The 17391-nt window shown below is 46.2% G+C and overlaps 1 protein-coding gene across 1 annotated transcript in view; it reads right to left on the bottom strand.

Moving 5' to 3' along the window:
* Positions 1-17391, bottom strand: part of ALK (ALK receptor tyrosine kinase) — a 663114-nt gene that overhangs the window by 109096 nt on the left and 536627 nt on the right. Inside the window, exons 6-7 of the mRNA XM_079109946.1 lie at positions 9776-9907; positions 1489-1620 (exon numbers count right to left, since the gene is read on the bottom strand). Coding sequence (XP_078966072.1) covers positions 1489-1620; positions 9776-9907 — 264 coding nt within the window. The remainder of the gene's footprint in view (positions 1-1488; positions 1621-9775; positions 9908-17391) is intronic.

Raw genomic sequence — 17391 nt, 5'->3', positions numbered from 1 at the left:
TAAGTCACAATTGCTGTCTGCAAATATTTGGAGGCCTTCCATTCTGGGACAGGGGTAGTTTAATTCTGTAGGACGCAGGAGGGAAAGTCACTTTCCATGAGGAGAATTCAGAAGTAGAGCTTGCCTGAGGCAGGGAAAACTGGACTGGGGTTCAGAGTTGTCAAACAAGGGAATGGGCCGCTCTAGGAAGCTGTGGGAGACTTGTCACCTGTGGTATCCAACAGGGCCAGATGTTTATCCACTGTGGTGCTGGAGCGGGGATTATCAAACTGGGGGCAGACATGAGGATCGCCTCTGATCCTGGGCTCCCTTTCTCTTCTCTGTTCCTTCTGCAGACAGGGTGCTAAGGAGGATGCTGTGTGGTGAGGAGCCCGGGAGAAGTTGGAACTCCTGGCCTCCTCAGCTGGTGAGGGATCCCTGCAGATCTCCCCCATGGCTGCGGTAACTCAGCCTTCCTTCTAATGGGCCACTGTAAGAGTGTCCTGGCCCAAAGCCAGCTCACTCCGATGTAGCTAGCTCTGAAGACTGAAAACAGAACTGGGTGGGCTCTGGGATCCTTCGTGGTTGATCTGGATATTGTCCTCTCAATATTTATTACTATTTCTTTAAATAATCCATAGGATGTACAATCTTTGCTTGGAAAGAGAAGGGTTTTGTAAGAGGGTGTCTAGTTCCAAAAGGAGAAGGAAAATGTGGGGGAGGGAAGGAGAGAGACCCTTTCCCCTGCCAGTCCTATGCTGCACAGAGCTGGGCACCAGGGCCTGCCCAAGTGACTAGGTATAGGCCAAGGCTGGGCCATGGCTAGATAGTCTGGCCTTTCTAGCAAACTGACTCTGGCAGCTGGGCTGCCCACAGACCTTCTCTGATCCCATGCCCAGCCTGGGCTCTATCTCTGAATCTGAAGCCAGACTACTCAGGTGTGTGTGACTGTCTCTTGGCTGTGTGGAGGTCCTTGGTTCCTTTGGCAGTCAAGAAGGTGTGTGAGGAGGGGAACACAGGATTTGCCAGTTGAAGTCAGGGATGGGGATGAGGGGATGGCTAAGGAGGCTGGGCCTCGGGGAATGAACCAGACGCAGGGGCACAGTTTCCAAGGCACACGCATGGCAAATGACTCAAGGCCTGCCTGTGCCTTAATCTCCTCAGTCATGAAGAAGGTTATGGCTTTCCCTGCCTCTCAGGAAATTTATATGCCTGATACATGGTTGGACCTCCATGAACACTTGTTGAAAAAAATGGATTATTATTGTTGTTACTATTTTTTAGTTTAATCCTTTACTGAAGTTCTCATTTTGAGTAACAAAAGGTGACATTGAGTTTGGCCAGATTTAATCATTCTAAAGTTCAAGCAGGAAGGAGGATGGGATTGTGTGTGAGCACCATCAGCAAGCTCTGGGCAGACACCCTGTAGGGTGGGGTGGAGCACTACGTCTCTCATCTGTTCACCTGGACATTGGAATACACACCAGGGAGGAGGGAAGAGAGGGGTACCTTGCTGGTCTTGGGACCGGGCATCCTTTAGGGTCCTGATTTGCCACTGCGGCATGTGGGGTGAGAGTGTGCCTTGGGTCCAGCCACAGAAGCCATGCTCGAAGCTGCAGTAGAAACCAGCAGGTAGTTTACCTGTGGAGAGAGAAGGCACAGGGACCCAGTCACTTCCAGGACCGCCAAAGGCAAGATATGCCAATGCCAAGCCAAATTAGCTAGCCATGACCACATTCTCTTTATCAATAACGACTCCCCAGTCAGGATGCTGGATGTCTAATAATACTGACTACAATGAAGAGATGTCTCAGGTCCCAGCTTGGGTATACGCTGGCTTACAATTTTCTGATCTTTAGAAAATAAAATAATAATAATAATAATAATAATAATAATAATAATAATAATAATTTCATAGTGTGGGTCATGTCAGCCCAATTTTATACACAAAGCAGAGGCTCAGAAATGTCAAAACACCTGAGCAAGCCTTAGCAGCTAGCAGGTAATCCAGTTAGGACTTCAGGAGCACAGAATCCAGATTGTCTGCTTCTGAATTCTGTGCTTTTAATATCAATCCACTGTGACTATTATCCCAGGAAAAGGCAATGAGCAGATCACTAGAATACATTTCCTTCCTCCCTCCCTTCCTTCCTCTTCCTTCCTCCCTCCCTCCCTCCCTTTCTTCCTTCCTCCCTTCCTTCCTCTTCCTTCCTCCCTTCCTTCCTTCCTTCCTTCCTTCCTTCCTTCCTTCCTTCCTTCCTTCCTTCTTTTTTTCTTTTCTTTCGGTACCAGGGATTGAACTCAGGGTTGCTTAACCACTGAGCCATATCTCCAGCCCTTTTTATGTTTTATTTTGAGGCAGGGTCTTGCTAACTTGCTTTGGGTCTTGCTAAGTTGCTGAGGCTGGCTTTGGACTTGCAGTCCTCCTGCCTCAGCCTCCCCAGCTGCTGGACTTATAAGTGTGTCACTGCACCTGGCTAGAATACACTTCTAGTGGCCGACTTGACACAGTGACAAGAGTGTGGTGTGGTCGGTAGTGCTAGCTGGGCTTGGTTTGGTTCTCTCAAATAATCCCTGTCTGCTGAGACACCTATGGTTCTAACCTTCCACTTGCTTACATTTATTTTCCTGGCAGTAAAGTGAAGCCACATGACTAGCTCTAGGCCATGAAAGGTGAGTGTTTCCTCTGGATGATGCTGTGAAAAGCCCTTGTGTGTAAACCTGCAGTCCTTCTCTTTCCCTGCCTCAGTGGCTGAGGAATTCTTATTCTATTCTTACTCTATTCTGCCAGACTGGGTCCCTGAGTGATCCTGTGGAGCAGAGGTCCCTCTCACCCGACCCTCAATGGATGGGTTCTGTAAATGTTACCATAAGCCACTGCAGTTTTTTTCTGATCATTATTGCAGCATAACCTGGCCTCACATTCCTAGTCCTGCAACCTCTCTCTCGTCTGCTGGCTCAGCAGGAAGGGTCCACAATCCTCTACACCAGGCTGACCTTAAGTCCCATTAAAGAAACCAGAGTCAGCTTTCAGGTCCATGTTTCTTAGCTTCTCATAGCAGGAGGAGGCAAGGAGAAGAGGATTAAAGAGAGCTTACTTTCTCCAGCTTCCTCAGAGAACAGCTCTGGAAACTCAGTTCCAGGAGCTACTGGGCCATTCCAGGCCATTCCAGGTCGTCCCAACAGCACCCAATGACTCCAGGCCATGCTGTGGAGAAGCAGCAGGGCTACATCTCCATATTGGGGGAGGAGCCCCCTAGCAGAGACCCACAGCTCGCTATGTCCTTCCTCTGTCTCAGCCTCTCAGCAGCAGCAGGCTGACAAAGAGGGCCTGAACGCTTCCTGGCTATGACAGCACCTCAGTGAATTATTCTCATTTCCCCTCGATTCTCTGTGCATTTCACAGAGGCAGCATTATAAATTAAAACAGGCCGTCACTGACTTTGAGCATCTCTTCCCATTTATACCCCCCTGAAGAAAACATTTCCCCCCATCCTGCATGTTCGTCTGATTAAAAATCCAAAAGCTAAGGAGATCTTTCTGTTTTATTTTTCACTCCCCCCTCAAGGGATCCCACATCCACTTCTGCATAAACCAACTGGCATCCAGAAGTGACCTTCCCCGGAACATCCTTCACAAGGGTGCTTTAAAAACCGAGGATCACGATGGAGGATTCTGGCAGGTGATGGGCTGGTGGGAGAAGTGGGCAGGCTGAGCTGAGGTTGCGAGCACGTCACTCCCTCCTGACCCTCTCAGGAGCTGGAGGGAGAACTGAGCCTGAGTTTTGGGTCCTGGCACTACAGCAGTGCTAGGGCTCCAGTCCTAGCTTACGGTGGCCAGGGGTCGTAGTGCCTGCTCTGTGACCTTAGGACCACCACTTCCTTTCTTAGAGCCTCAGTTTCCTTATCTGTAAAATGGGGCAATATTAGTGTCTATTTCATGGGACAGGCTTTTAAAAAAATATTATTTTATTTTTACAGGCTGCATTTTGATTCATTGTGCACAAATGGGGTACATCATTTTGTTTCTATGGTTGTGCACAATGTAGATTCACACCATTCGTGTAATCATACATGTACATAGGGTCACGATGTCTGTCTCAGTCCACCATCTTTAATACCCCCACCCCTCCTCCCTCTCATTTCCCTCTGTGTAATCTAAAGTTCCTCCAGTCTTCTCTCACCCCCACCCCCAGTATGTATCATCTTTCACTTATCAGGGAAAACATTTGGTTTTGGTTTTTTGGGACTGGCTTAGTTCACTTAACAGGATATTCTCCAATTCCATCCATTTATCTGCAAATGCCATAGTATTATTCTTCTTTGTGGCTGAATACTATTCCATTGTATATATATATACCACAATTTCTTCATTCATTCATCTGTCGAAGGGTATCTAGGTTGCTTCCACAATCTACTCTATTGTGAACTGAGCTGCTATGAACATTGACGTGGCTGCATTGCTGTAGTATGCTAATTTTAAGTACTTTGGATATAAACCAAGGAGTGGGATAACTGGGTCAGAACCCAATCAATAAATGGGCCAAGGAACTGGAAAGACACTTTACGGAAGAAGCTATACGGGAGATTAATAAATATATGAAAAAGTGTTCAACATCTCTAGTAATTAGAGAAATGCAAATTAAAACAACTCTAAGATTTCATCTTACTCCAATTAGAATGACTGTTATCAAGAACACAAACAATGGGTTGGGAATATAGCTCAGTTGCAAGCACAAGGCCCTGGGTTCAAATCCCCAGCACCAAAAAAAAAAAAAAAAAAAAAAAAAAAAAAAAAAAGAACACAGTAGGTGTTGGCGAGGATGTGAGGGAAAAGGCACATTCATACATTGCTGGTGGATCAGAGGGCTCCAACTGGTGCAGCCACTCTGGAAAGCAGTGTGGAGATTCCTCAGAAAATTTGGAATGGACCCACAGGACAGGTTTTAGGACAAAATCAGGGAGTGTGGAAATACCTTGTAAACAAAGTTGTGCAAATATAAAATGGTGGTAGTATTATTAATGATCATTCATACCTGAGTGAGGGCCCTTATCAGGGTAGGGGCTCCAACACTACCTGGGGAGGGACAGAGACACATTCCTTGGCTGGCTCTGGAAAGGCCTCACGGAGGTCACAGTTATGGCAGCTTTGCAGTGTCTTCCACCAGGCAGGCTGAGGAAAGCCAGTGACGTTCTCTGTCTTCTGAAGCCCACCTGTGTCCTAGCTGGTCCAGGGTCCATGGTAAGCTGGGAGTGGAAGCCCTATTTCCTTTTGACTGACAGAACGAGGGGAGAGGGGCAGGTGACAGAGCAAGACAGGTTCTTGACCCTTGATGTGGCAATTAAAATCTCAACGGGCGGAAGAGGCGCGGAGGATTTCCATGATCTTAAGCACATCAGGGCAGCCATGCCCAGCAAGAGGCCACCCCAGAGGGAGCTGGTGGGAAGGGGGTCAAAACAAAGACCCTGGTGGATGAGGCCCAGTTTGGGGAATCAATGCTGAGACCAACTGCTCAGTGTAAGGTTGGCTCACTAACTAGGTTGGGTCTAACGGTGTCAGTTCATCCTTCAATGATCCTCTTCCCATTCATCCTGAGTACCTACTGAGTGCTTAATACATTGTAGGACTTCAATGCTTATTTACAGAATGAAATGGGGGGGGTCAATTCTTTAATCTCTTGTCACTCATAATGGTGTCTGGGGACCAGCGCTGCTATTTGGCCTATGAACTGTTAGAGGTGTGGCATTCCAGGGGCTACCCTGCCTGCTGGCTCAATGTGCATTTCTAACAAGTTTTCCAGACCATTCCTGCACACCTCAATATTCTAGAAACATGACTCTTGCCCACCCGCTTCTTGGGCTACAGCCAAGTGTGTCATTGACTGGATGATGAGTCGGGCTGTGTGTGGGTCAATCAGTCCCCCAACATTTGGCAATGATGACACCTGATTCTACTCTAAGAGAGACGAATTGGTGGAGTCACAGAGATGTGACCTCAGCCACAGCCACAGGAGCTGCCAAGCATAAACTTCAGGCCAAATGACACTACTTCTTTTCCTCTCTGTGTGACAACTGTGTTAACATTTTTGATAAATATGTATTATACATTTTCTTGAAAATATGGAGTCATGGGAAAAATGCTAGAAGAAATACATCAAAATATTACGGTTATCTCTGAATGTCTGAGAGGGAGGATTATGGGCAATAGTTATTTTCTCCTGTGCACTTTTCTAGATTTTCCAAGTATTTTACAACCAGTACACTTTATTTTCCAATAAAGAAATAGACTTTTAAAAAACTGTTTTTGCCTGGCAGGAAGATTATCCCCATGAAACAGATGAGATTATTGAGTCCAGGGAGGGGAAATGATCCGTCTGCAATAGCTATGAGCTCAGGACCCTCAGGGAGTGAAGTGGGGACACCTGTCCCCTTTCTGGGGAGCCACACGCCATTGAGGCCATTGTTTGGACACTCAGGGAATCCAGCAGACACCCTTCAATGGATTGCAGCATCTGGGATGTCTCACTTGGATTTGGTAATGTTTTTTATTGAAAATGCTGGGATGTTGACAGATCTTATGTTATAGATGAGAAAACAGACCTGGCTAATGATCTGACCCCCTCTTGCTCCTCCACAGAAAGGAGGCAGCAGAGACCTGGACTTCCCTGACTTCCCGGTCTCTCTGTCCTGGGTGAGTCTAGCTAGAGTTAGCACTTAGCACTGCCAAAAACTGAGACTCATACAACAGCGCGTCTCAGTGGTCTGGAATGTGGACAGACTGTGTCTGAATCAGTGCTCGGCCCTGGGTGAGTCTGGTCATGGAGCAGTCTCCTCTTGCCCAAGATGGGTGTGTGAGCATCGCCAGGGAGGGTCGTGAGCATGAAATGAGTTAGTACCTGAGGTGTTTCGAGCCGCTCCTGGCACATAGTAAACGCCCCATAAACGTTAGCCAGCTCTCTGGTTGTTGTCATCCTCACGGGGATGGTGTCCAGAATCAACAGCATGACAGGGAAAACAGCAAAAATGCCAGGGACTAGAGCACACACGAGGAAAAGGATATGCGCGAAGAGTTCTGCCAAGAACAGAGCGGGGAAAAGACGGGAATAACCGTCCTCCTGAAATGAACCTCTCCTCCTAGCAACTGACTTCTGCGGCAAAGGAGCTGGTGGGGGGATTGTCCAGGATGGAGCTGTCATTCGGAAAGCTGGTCAGAACAGCTTTAAAATGTGGTTAAAAGGTCACTGGGCCCCAGGCTCTTGCTCTTTGTCCCCAAGTCAGGCTGTCTGAAGCTTGGAGCTGGCCCTGGAAATTCTTGAGGGCAACCTGTGAAGTGGTGGGGAAATGCCCTGAGCTCACAGTAATGGGCTGCATCCTGAAGGCTCCAGGCTCTAATCACAGTTTTGCCCTAGACATGCTGTGTGACCCCGAACAAATCAATTACCTTCTCTGTGCCTTCACTGTCCCATTTGTAAATCATGACATGGCCTCTCTGATCTGTGTCCCAGCTGGGAAGTGGGTATCAAAAATTTTTAAAAAGGCAATTGCAAAATCACACAGCTCACAGGCACTGCTGGAAATACCGTAGGCATAAATTAACTAGAGAGGCACAGAGAGACTACTGCTTCAAGCACTGTGGGCTGGCCAGTCTGTATTTCAGGCCACATGTGTGGTGAGAACTCTGAGAAAGGTCAGGGACAGAATAGTGTGGGACAAGCCAAGTGCTTCCTGCAACTCTTCACTGAGTTTTATCTAAAACGCACTGCAAAGCAATTCTGTTATAATTGCAGAACTTCATTTGAAAGCTTCATGTAAAAAACAAGGTTTTTAAAATGGAAAAATAGATGACTTTATTGCTTCATTTAAGTGAGTATAATTGAAACCCTTGCTCCCACAAGGAGTCCAGATGACTTGGGTGACACTGTAAAGATGTTGAAGCTATTTTGCAAACTTCTTCATAGGCCAGCGGTGTCTTAGGGTGTAAGTCTGAGAGGTGAGACATTTGCTCCTGACTGGGCCCTGATGTGATGCTGCCTCACCTTTTCCTGCTGAGTCTCCACTGCTTCACTTTCTGCACCTATTTTGGGCTTTGGTACCTGGAAGACAGAAGACTCATCCTGGCCCTGCTCCAGGATTGACCACATTTCCTAGCTCAGCACACAAGTTCTGTAAGCACTCACTGTTCCTCTGACTCTGCTTCCAGGAGCCCTGTCTTCATGTAGAGTGAGCCCTGGCGGCATCTCCACTCTGCTCCTAAATACCAGCGTGGCCACAACTAGTTTTCCTTTATACAGCTCAAGTTTCATTCCTTTTAATCATCCATGAGTCAGTGAGCACCTACCCTGTGCCAAGAATTACAAGGGATACTGGTAGGGAAAGATGACCAGACCCAACCACCCACAGAGAGACAGTGGAAACCATCTCCATGAAACAGAACAGATACATGATTACCAAAATGGCTCAAATAAAAGAACAGATAATAACAAGTGTTGGCAAGGAAGTGAAGAAACTAGAACCCTCATAAACTGCTGGTGGGCTTGTGAGATGTTCAGCTGCTTTGGAAAAAGGTTTGATAGTTTCTCAGATGTTCAATGCAAAGTTTAACCATATGACCCCGAAATTCTGTTCCTAGGTATATACCCAAAAGGACTGAAAACACATGTCCACACAACAACTTGTACATGAATGTTCATAGTACTGTTATTCACAATAACCCCAAACTGGAAACAACCCGAATGCCAATGAACAAATGAATAGATAAGAAAAATGTGGTCTAACCCTACAATGCAACATTATTCTTCAGCAAAAAGGAATGAAGAGCTGATGCATGCCACAATGTGGATGAATGTCAAAAACATCATGCTAAGTGAAAGAAATTCATTACAACAGATCACATAGTGTATGATTCTATTTCTATGAAATGCTCACAATAGGCAAATCTACAGAAACAGAAAATTTTTGATGGTTATGGTTAGTGGCAGGAATGTTGGAGGAAAGTGGGGAGAGATTGCCAGGGGCTCCTTCTTGGAGTGATAAAAATGTTCTAATATTAGATTGAGGTAATGGTTGTTCAGCCCTATAACCATAATACTAAGGAATATTGAATTGTATATATATTTTAAAGGGGTGAGTTGTAGGTATATGAACTTTATCTCAAAAAAGGAAAAGGAATGGGTATAATTATAAATGGTGGGATATATTGAATTAAGGGGAAAAGATCTGATGGAAGAAGACCCAGTTGTATTTGTGGAGGATGGTCAGAGGTTTCTTAGAATTGGTCCTTGAGGTGAGTCTTGAAGGAGTGGGAGTGACTTGAGAGGGGACAGAGTGCCTTGGGCAGGGGAGGCCACATGTGTAAAGCCAGGGAGATGCGAGATAGCTGAGAAATGGTTGGGTGTGGCTGGATTTGGGGTGCACAGAGGATGGGGAGTTTGAGAGTAGCAGGTGGCTGCTGAAAGATGGATCTGGGAAAGCATGGGAAGTGTGGGCAGAGAGGGCGGCTAATGCACAGGACAGAGCTAGGGCTTATCTTGCATGCTTTCTCTGTGCCTTGAGGCTGCTGACAGCATAATTTACAAGATCTTGTTTGCTTTTTAATGTCTGTAACCACAGGCCATGGAGGGCTGTGTGTTACTAGACCACACTTCACAGCTCCATCTCTGGAACACTCTGTGTGGCCAGGAGAGCAGTTGCCAGTGCCACTGGATGTCAGGAAGGCTGTCCAAGCACACGAGCTTGGATGATGGGGACAGGAGAGGCATAGGGTGTGGGCCAGGGTGGGGCAGTCCCCATCTACTCACTGCATAAATGACCCTCGTCTTCTCCCTGGGCACAGTCCCGGTGGAAGTCGCAGGCCTGCCCGAGCTGGAGGACCGTCCCATTCCAACAAGTGAAGGAACTCTGCAGGGCCATCTTGGAGCCTGGGGAGGTTCCTGGAGAGCACACAGACACACATTCCTCGTCAGCTTGGGTGGCCCCAGGCTTTGGCTGCCCCAGAGAAGGCCACAGGAGAGCCTCACCCTGCCCTGACTTTCAAAGCCCCGTGGCTGGCTGAGACACCTGTGCCTCAACCTGGGCACACCCAAGGTCAAGCCCAGCAGGCTGAGACAAAGTCAAAGCCCCTCACACATATCCATGCCTGCTGGGGATCTATCTCACTGTCCAGCAACCATGAGTAGCTGGTGGTTGAGCTTTGGTCCACGTTTCCCAAACACTCTGGGGTCCTCAAACACATGGCTTTAGTGTGCCAGGTGGACAGCCTCCAGGTAGCATCTCATCTGCACAGTCAGCTCTATCCTCAGGGTCGAATTCAGGGTACCTGCTGATGCCATGTGTCTCCTCCCTGTTCTTGACCTCAGTGTGACTTGCTGAGTGGACTCTAAAGACATATGACGCTTTCTGTTGTGAAATGCAAAGAACACCACTGTGAGAGTCAGACCCTGGGCCTGGACCGGCTCTTCCATGAGTGGCTGTGTGAGGCTGACCTGTCCCTTGTCTATCTGGCCCATCTCTCCTCCAAAAGGAGTTATTTTGAGTATAACTCTAAGATTTGTTCCAGTTCTGAAATTCTTAGATAAATTACATTATCCAGGAGGGAAAGGAGAGGAGGTGGGCCATAATGAACATATTAGCAGTTATTAGCTTCTATACTAAGCATGATACATTAGGATAATTAGTTAGCCTCTGGCCACGTGAGTCTCCGCAGGCCCCATAGATCCAGCTTATATGAAGGAAGCACCTGCCTACTGAGTTGATGGCTTTGCCTGAGCATCACCAGGCAAGGCCCTTGCTGGTGCCTCCTGCTGCTCAGTTCTTGGTTGGTGTGGGGTCAGGAAGCCTCTGCCTTCAATGGAGATAAGTAGGCAGAGTCCCTTCCTGGGTTCCTCTAAGTGTAGCAGCTGCCTGACTTTCTGCCTCGTTTTCTAGCTCCCTTGCCATGGTAGCTGGTGCCTCTGACAGTCTTCTGAGCTGCAGTGTCATATGATGGTCATGTGATGGTGCACCCCATAACCTGCTAGCCATCCAGGCCCAGCCTACAGGTTCCACCTGTGACAACCTTCACCCATTCTTCCCTACACTTGTTTGGCCTTGGCTCTGTTTGGCCTGGCTCTGGAATTCATGGACAAATTTCCATCTTTTCCATCAAGTTGTCTAAGCCTCTGGCTCTTCCTCGGCTCTAGTTGGGATACTTGCATAGAAGGCATTTCTCTGGGATCAGCTGACTAATTGACCTCAAACGGCTGCATCTGAACTCCAGAACCTAAGAAGAATATGAATGTTATGGTAGAAGGAACTCTGCTGATGTGCATAAGGTTCATTAGGTGGAGAGATTCCCCTGGATTATCTAGGTGGACCCAGTGGGGCCAAAATGGTCCTCATAAAAGGGAGGCAAGAGAGCCAAAGTAAGAAGCAGTATCTTGGAGTAATGGGAGGAAGGGATTATGAGTCACATGGTGCAGGAGGTTCAGAGAGGTGGGGGAGAAGCAAGGATGTGGATCCTCCCTAGTGTCCCCAGAAGGAACCAGCCCCACTTGCCCAACAGGGAGCCTTTAGCCCAGTGAAATTGGGTTTAGACGTTTGCCCTCCCAATCTGTAAGAGAATAAATCTGTGTTGTTTTAAGCCATTAAGTTTGTGGTAGCTCTTTACAGCAGCAATAGGAAATTAATACACCATCTAACCTGACTCCAGCTAAAATTACAGACTATGACAACTGAGGCCCTGGTCAACTGAAGTCCATTGCAGCTTTAGATTGACCTCTTAGTTCTTTAACTTGGTTTTGAGACTAGTTTTTGGTTTTGTGCTACATCTATGCCTCTCTTCCTTACAGGAAAAGAAAAGTGCCACCCATCTGTTCGTACACCTTGAGACAACCTAAGACATGGTATCTCCCAGGTAGTTTAGGAATTCTAAGCACAGGGATATGCACAGTGAAAACTCACCTTTCCTTCTACCCCCAATACTCTCTGATAACATGCAGGATAAAATGCCAAGGGAAGGGCAGAAACAGACCCATGCTCATTTAAAAAGCCAAGATGTCAAATTGTAGCTTTAATTTTGTGGGTCAAGCTTCCACGTTTTAATTGTGTCCTACTGAAAGCTGGCAGAAAAGTGCTTCCTAGTAATCTTGTTTGGGGGAAACTCAGGCTCCTCCGATGGAGCAGAGGAGCTGCACTTCCCTGAGACGCTGTCTGTGGGGCTGTGCTGGGTGCTGTGGGTTGTGTCCAGGAATGAAGGGCACAACAGACACAATACTGCCTGGCACTAAGCCTTGTAAGGACCAGGAGGCTTCGTTATTTCCACTTCGTAGGAGGAAATGGGAAAGTCCCATGACATTGCCTATCCTCTCTGCCCCTCTCTCAGGGCAAAGATATTGCTAGGTTTGTTCCCTTCCCCCAACTCACGCAGGAGTTTAATCCCCAAAGATAAATGTTAATGTTATTAAGAGAGTGGAAACTTAATCACACTAAAATGTTTAGAAGTGGGGCTTTGGGAACTGGTTAGATTAGGCATTAGGGTGGAGCTTCAATGATTCAATCCTCGTTGGTTTTTGAAGAAAAGGAATGAGACCAGACAAACAGATACAGGGTGCTCCTGCCATGACATAATGAAGCCATGGGGAGCCCTTGCCAGAGCCAGTGCCATGCCCTTTGGACTTCCAGTTGTGAGCTAAATAAACTGTGACCTAAATAAACCTCCTGTCTCTATAAAGTAGCCTGCCTTCACTATTTTGTTATAGAAATGGAAAACAGACTAAGGTATTTAGGATAATGAGAAAAGTTTTCCTTCATGTTTGCTTGATGATTTCATTTCCAAAGCATTTTTTTCCCTTTTGTGATAATTAAACACAGGTAGGTCTTTATTACTCTCACTCCCAGGCCTACTACAGAAAATAGCAATAGGAAATTAATACACAACTTCAGCTGAAATCACAGACTAAGGCAGCTGAGGCCCTGGTCAACAAAAATCCATTACAGCTTTAGATTAAACAATCTTAAAAATCTGTAAAGTCTCCCTCAACCAATGGGTCATGTTTCATTCATGCAGTGTGTCCATTGTACATCTTCATGAACACACGAGGGTTTTACATACCAATCACTTGTCATTCCTGAATGGGTCTTATAGCTCTTTTTCCTTTATTCTAAAAACATAAACCTATTGTCTAAAGTTTGAAAGTGGGGTAAAAAGAAACAAAAACAACACCCAGAATCCAGCCACTCACAGATCACCATTTTTAACCTTGATTTATCTTTAGTTTATTTTTTTCTGCCTATGGCTTAAAAGTGTGTACGGTCATGTCCCATGTATATAGAACTTGAGATAATTAAGGTTATATCACAAGCTTTTCCAAGGGTTTAAACAGTCCCTCTATGAATTCCTTTAAATGGCTACAATCCAGTGTGATATGCACCATCATTATTTAAGCATTATTTAATGACTGGGCTGCTAGTCTGTTTATAATACCACTTTGAAGAATATCTTTGTGCATAAACCTTTGCCTGCTTTTCAGATTATTTTCATAGGATAGATTCCCAGAGGTGGAATTACTGAATCAAAAGGTATAAACATTTTAAAGGCTCTTGATACATATTGCCAAATTGCTTTCTAGAAGTTAATTCAATTTACACTCTTCACCAGCTGTGTTCACACATGCACGTCCTTCCTGCTCCATCCTGGCTGGCCCTGAGTGTTACCATAATTTTTATTTTTAACTGAAGGTATCTTCCTGCTGTTTTATTTTGAATATCTTTGATAGTGAGGTTGAATTTTTTTCACATTACCAGCATTCTTTTATTTTTCCAACTTTGGTTTTTAGGAAATTGTCCACTGTTTTTGGCCAATTTATTTATTAACCTCTTCTCCTTCATCTCTTCCTCCTCCTCTTCATCCTCCTCCTCCTTCTTCTTTGCAGTACTTGGGGGTGGAATCCAGGGCCTCATTCATGGTAGGTAAATGCTCTCCACTGAGATACCCTGCCAGTTCCTTCATGTTTCCATATTGTGTGGTAGGAGATCATTAATAAGGAGGTGAAAGTGTATCTAATATGTGTGACATCTTTTATTTGTATGTATTTCATGTTCACTGTCATTCTGCTTATAATGTATTCTGGAGAAGGGTATTTACAATTTTTGATGTAATCTAAACCTCTCCAGATTTTCCTTGGTAATTCTCCTTCTCCTCTTCCTCCTTGCCCCTACCCCACTTCCCTTTTCTGATGTATAGATAGTTTGTTCCCTGAAGGATGGTACAGCCACCATTTACTGTTTTGGGGTTGCCCACCCCTGGGAAGTAGGCTACTCCCACAGCTCCTCACCCCTCAGCAATGGACATGAGAATCTTCCCACCTCACCTGTGTTTCCTGGATTCTCCCATTCTCCCCCGCCAGGGACAGTCCTTCCACTTGGACATCTGTAGCACGTTGCTTCTTGCATTTAACACAGTGGGCAGTTGGCCTAGTATTATTACTAGCTGTTTGTATGCTTGTCCTCCTCACTCAACTTCAAGTGACTCCAAGGGAGTTGTCGAGTCTTATCTTTAGAGTCCATTGCCAGTGCCTGGTAGATAGATTTCCCCCACCTCAGTATTAGGGAATTAAGCTGGTCCTGTGTATCATCTGAGGAAGGTAGTTATTAAAACCACGTGATAGTTGAGATAAAGGCCTAGAGTGGTCACACTGGCTTGCTGAGGGATGGTGGGAGTCCATGGTTTTTTGAACTTTGTTCCTTGTCCTTTGTGCTGTGTCTGTAGAGGTCATTCAAGAGATGGGTGTCCTCAGGAGTGTTGATGGTGGGTGCAGAAGAGCAGGAAATCAGCATCCATGTGCTTCACCCACAAGTCTCAGTGAAGAGGGAGCCCAGAAGTGGTGGGCAGGGTTCTGTTCACCCTCTGGGTGCCCTGGATTTTATTATTCTTCCTGGGTTAAGGCACAGCAGTAGCCTAGAGAAACTCTTTCAGCCCTACTTCCACCAACTCCTCTCCATCTTCTTCCCCAGCTGGAGAATTCCCGGTTCCCTGGTGGAGCCTCCTGCACACCCAGGGAGCTTTATGCTTATGAGAGATTCAATTAGATGGACGCCTGATACTCTGATCTCTAGTGCTAGCCCAAACTCAGAACTAATGGGGCGCAACAAAAACAACCGCTCTGTCTCCTCAAGTTCTTTTTTTATGGGCCCCATAAATTCCAAGGAGGAAAGCACCCCTGGTGAATGGTTTTAATCAAGGGCCTGAGCTTCCTGAACAGCACTGTCTCTGTGTTTGTGAAATGACTATTCTGGCCTACGGAGTAGAGTACCCTGGGGCCCTGGGTGGCTGTAGCCTACTTCCAGAGTCCCTCCAGGAGTTTGGACATAAACAGGCACCCCTTGTGTTTTAGTCAGCTTTTTTGCCTCTGTGACCAAAAGACCTTGCAAGTTTTAGGGGAGGAAAAGTTTATTTTGGCTTATAGTTTCAGAGATCTTAGTCAATAAATGGCTGACTCCATTGTTCTGGGTCCAAGGTGAGGCAGAACATCATGGTGGAAGAGTGTGGTGGAGGAAAACAGCTCAGGACAAGGCAACAGGAAGCAGAGAGAGCTTCACTCACCAGGGACAAAATATAAAAAGGCATACCCCCAGGTACATGTCTCCTCCAGCTACACTTTGCCTGCCTGTGGTTACCACCCTGTTAATCCCTATCAGTGGATTAATCCACTTGCTGGGTTACAACTCTCATATTCTGACCATTCCACCTCTGAACCTCCTTGCATTGTCTCACACATGAGCTTTGGGGAGATACCTTGTATCTAAACCATAACACCTTGTTTCCTGCTGGCTCCTCTTATACCACATGCTCATGGGTGCTGGTGATTCCCAGTAACCACTGAAACACCCAAATGCCCTAATTGCAGGAAGGTAAGAGTTCTGAGATCAAGCCACTCACAGGACAGTTGGTGCTCAGGGATCTTCCACTAACAAGGGTCTTTGTGGAAATTTCCTTATTAGCCTTTGAAACAGCAGTTCCTCCCATATGAACAACATAAGTCACTGGGGGTGGTGAATTGTTGTTGTTCCTTACCTTTGCACAGCTCTTGAACCATTTACAATGTGCTTTCCTGATTCTGCCCTATTTGAACTGCATAAGACCCCAGCAGAACAGTTATTATTCCCACTTGATTAATCAGAAGACTGAAGATTCAAGGACCTAAACAAGGTACATTGCTTTAAACAGTGAGACACTATGACACATAACCAGTCACTTACTGGGTGCTTTGCCTAAGGTCTCTCAGTTAGTAAAGCACAGCAAAGGCTCAGAACCTGGTCAGAGGATCCCAGGGCAGGATCCTTCACACAAGTCAGATTAGTCTTCCAGGAACAGTGGCCTGACACCTGTGAGAGTCTCTGGGGAAGTGAGAAACGCTGTTTATGTTCAGCCTCTACCTGGACCATTGGCATGGGTATCTCGGGAGAAGACCTGGGCATTGTTGTTTTAAAAGCTCCCATGGCAATTCTCAGGTGTCATGGTTAGGTATGCTTCCATGGAGGACTGGAGAAATCTGCAGCTGAGCACCTGTATATCTTGGGCAGTTCCTTCACCTCTACCTCCCTCTCCCTCTGGTCCAGTGAGGGTGTTGACCTCAACTGCTGTCTCCAAGACCCATTCCACCTCTGATGCCTTGATTCTAGGGTTCTGGACAATGGTTGTTTGTGCCTATTTGTTTATGAGGTGGATTTGATGTAGTTAGTGCCATCTTGATTGATGCTGACTGTAGTTGGTGACACTCCATGAAGTAAGCCTTCTGCCTTCCTGTGCATCTTTACTAAGCCACTCACCCAGCACACTTGCCTCGTGTTGGCATTTCCTGTCTCAGTCATCTGTCATTTGCATCCTGGAACATCTCTCCCAAAGCAGCATGTCACTTTTGTTTGCCCATTTATCTTCTCTGTGGATGCAGTAGAAATTAGTGCAGATTTGCATCGGTGACATGCATAACCCAGGTCAGGTTATGTGAATTGCTGTTCTACACCATGGGTGACTTATTGGGGTCACTTGCTGGGAATGTTTCCTTTTCCCTAATTGTACATTCAAAACGGGCACCCACACATACACCCCTCCTTCGATCATGTCTTGGAGATAGGATGCTACAAAATCTCCAGAACTCTCCTAACTCAAATTTTTTTTTAAATGAATGTCAAATTTTAGGGCACTTAATTAATTTTTAATTAAGGTGATTTATGTGGCATTAAAAAAAGGCACATTTGTCTCAGTTTTCTGGCCATCTCCCACCTGCCTGCTCTTGCTTAACTGATGACACTCATTAAGAGTGGGGTGGTTACTGAGTGCTGCTTCACTGAGAAGGGGGTCTCGCTCTTAAATTAAAGTGAAGGGAGACTGGAATGGAGGAGTCATATACTCAGGATGTAGGGCCTGGCCTGGGGCTGG

Source organism: Sciurus vulgaris (assembly GCF_902686455.1).
Source record: "Sciurus vulgaris genome assembly, chromosome: 14".
Classification (NCBI taxonomy): Eukaryota; Metazoa; Chordata; class Mammalia; order Rodentia; family Sciuridae; genus Sciurus; species Sciurus vulgaris.
The sequence above is the reverse complement of the archived record's forward strand: the minus strand, read 5'-3'. Positions and strand labels throughout refer to the sequence as shown.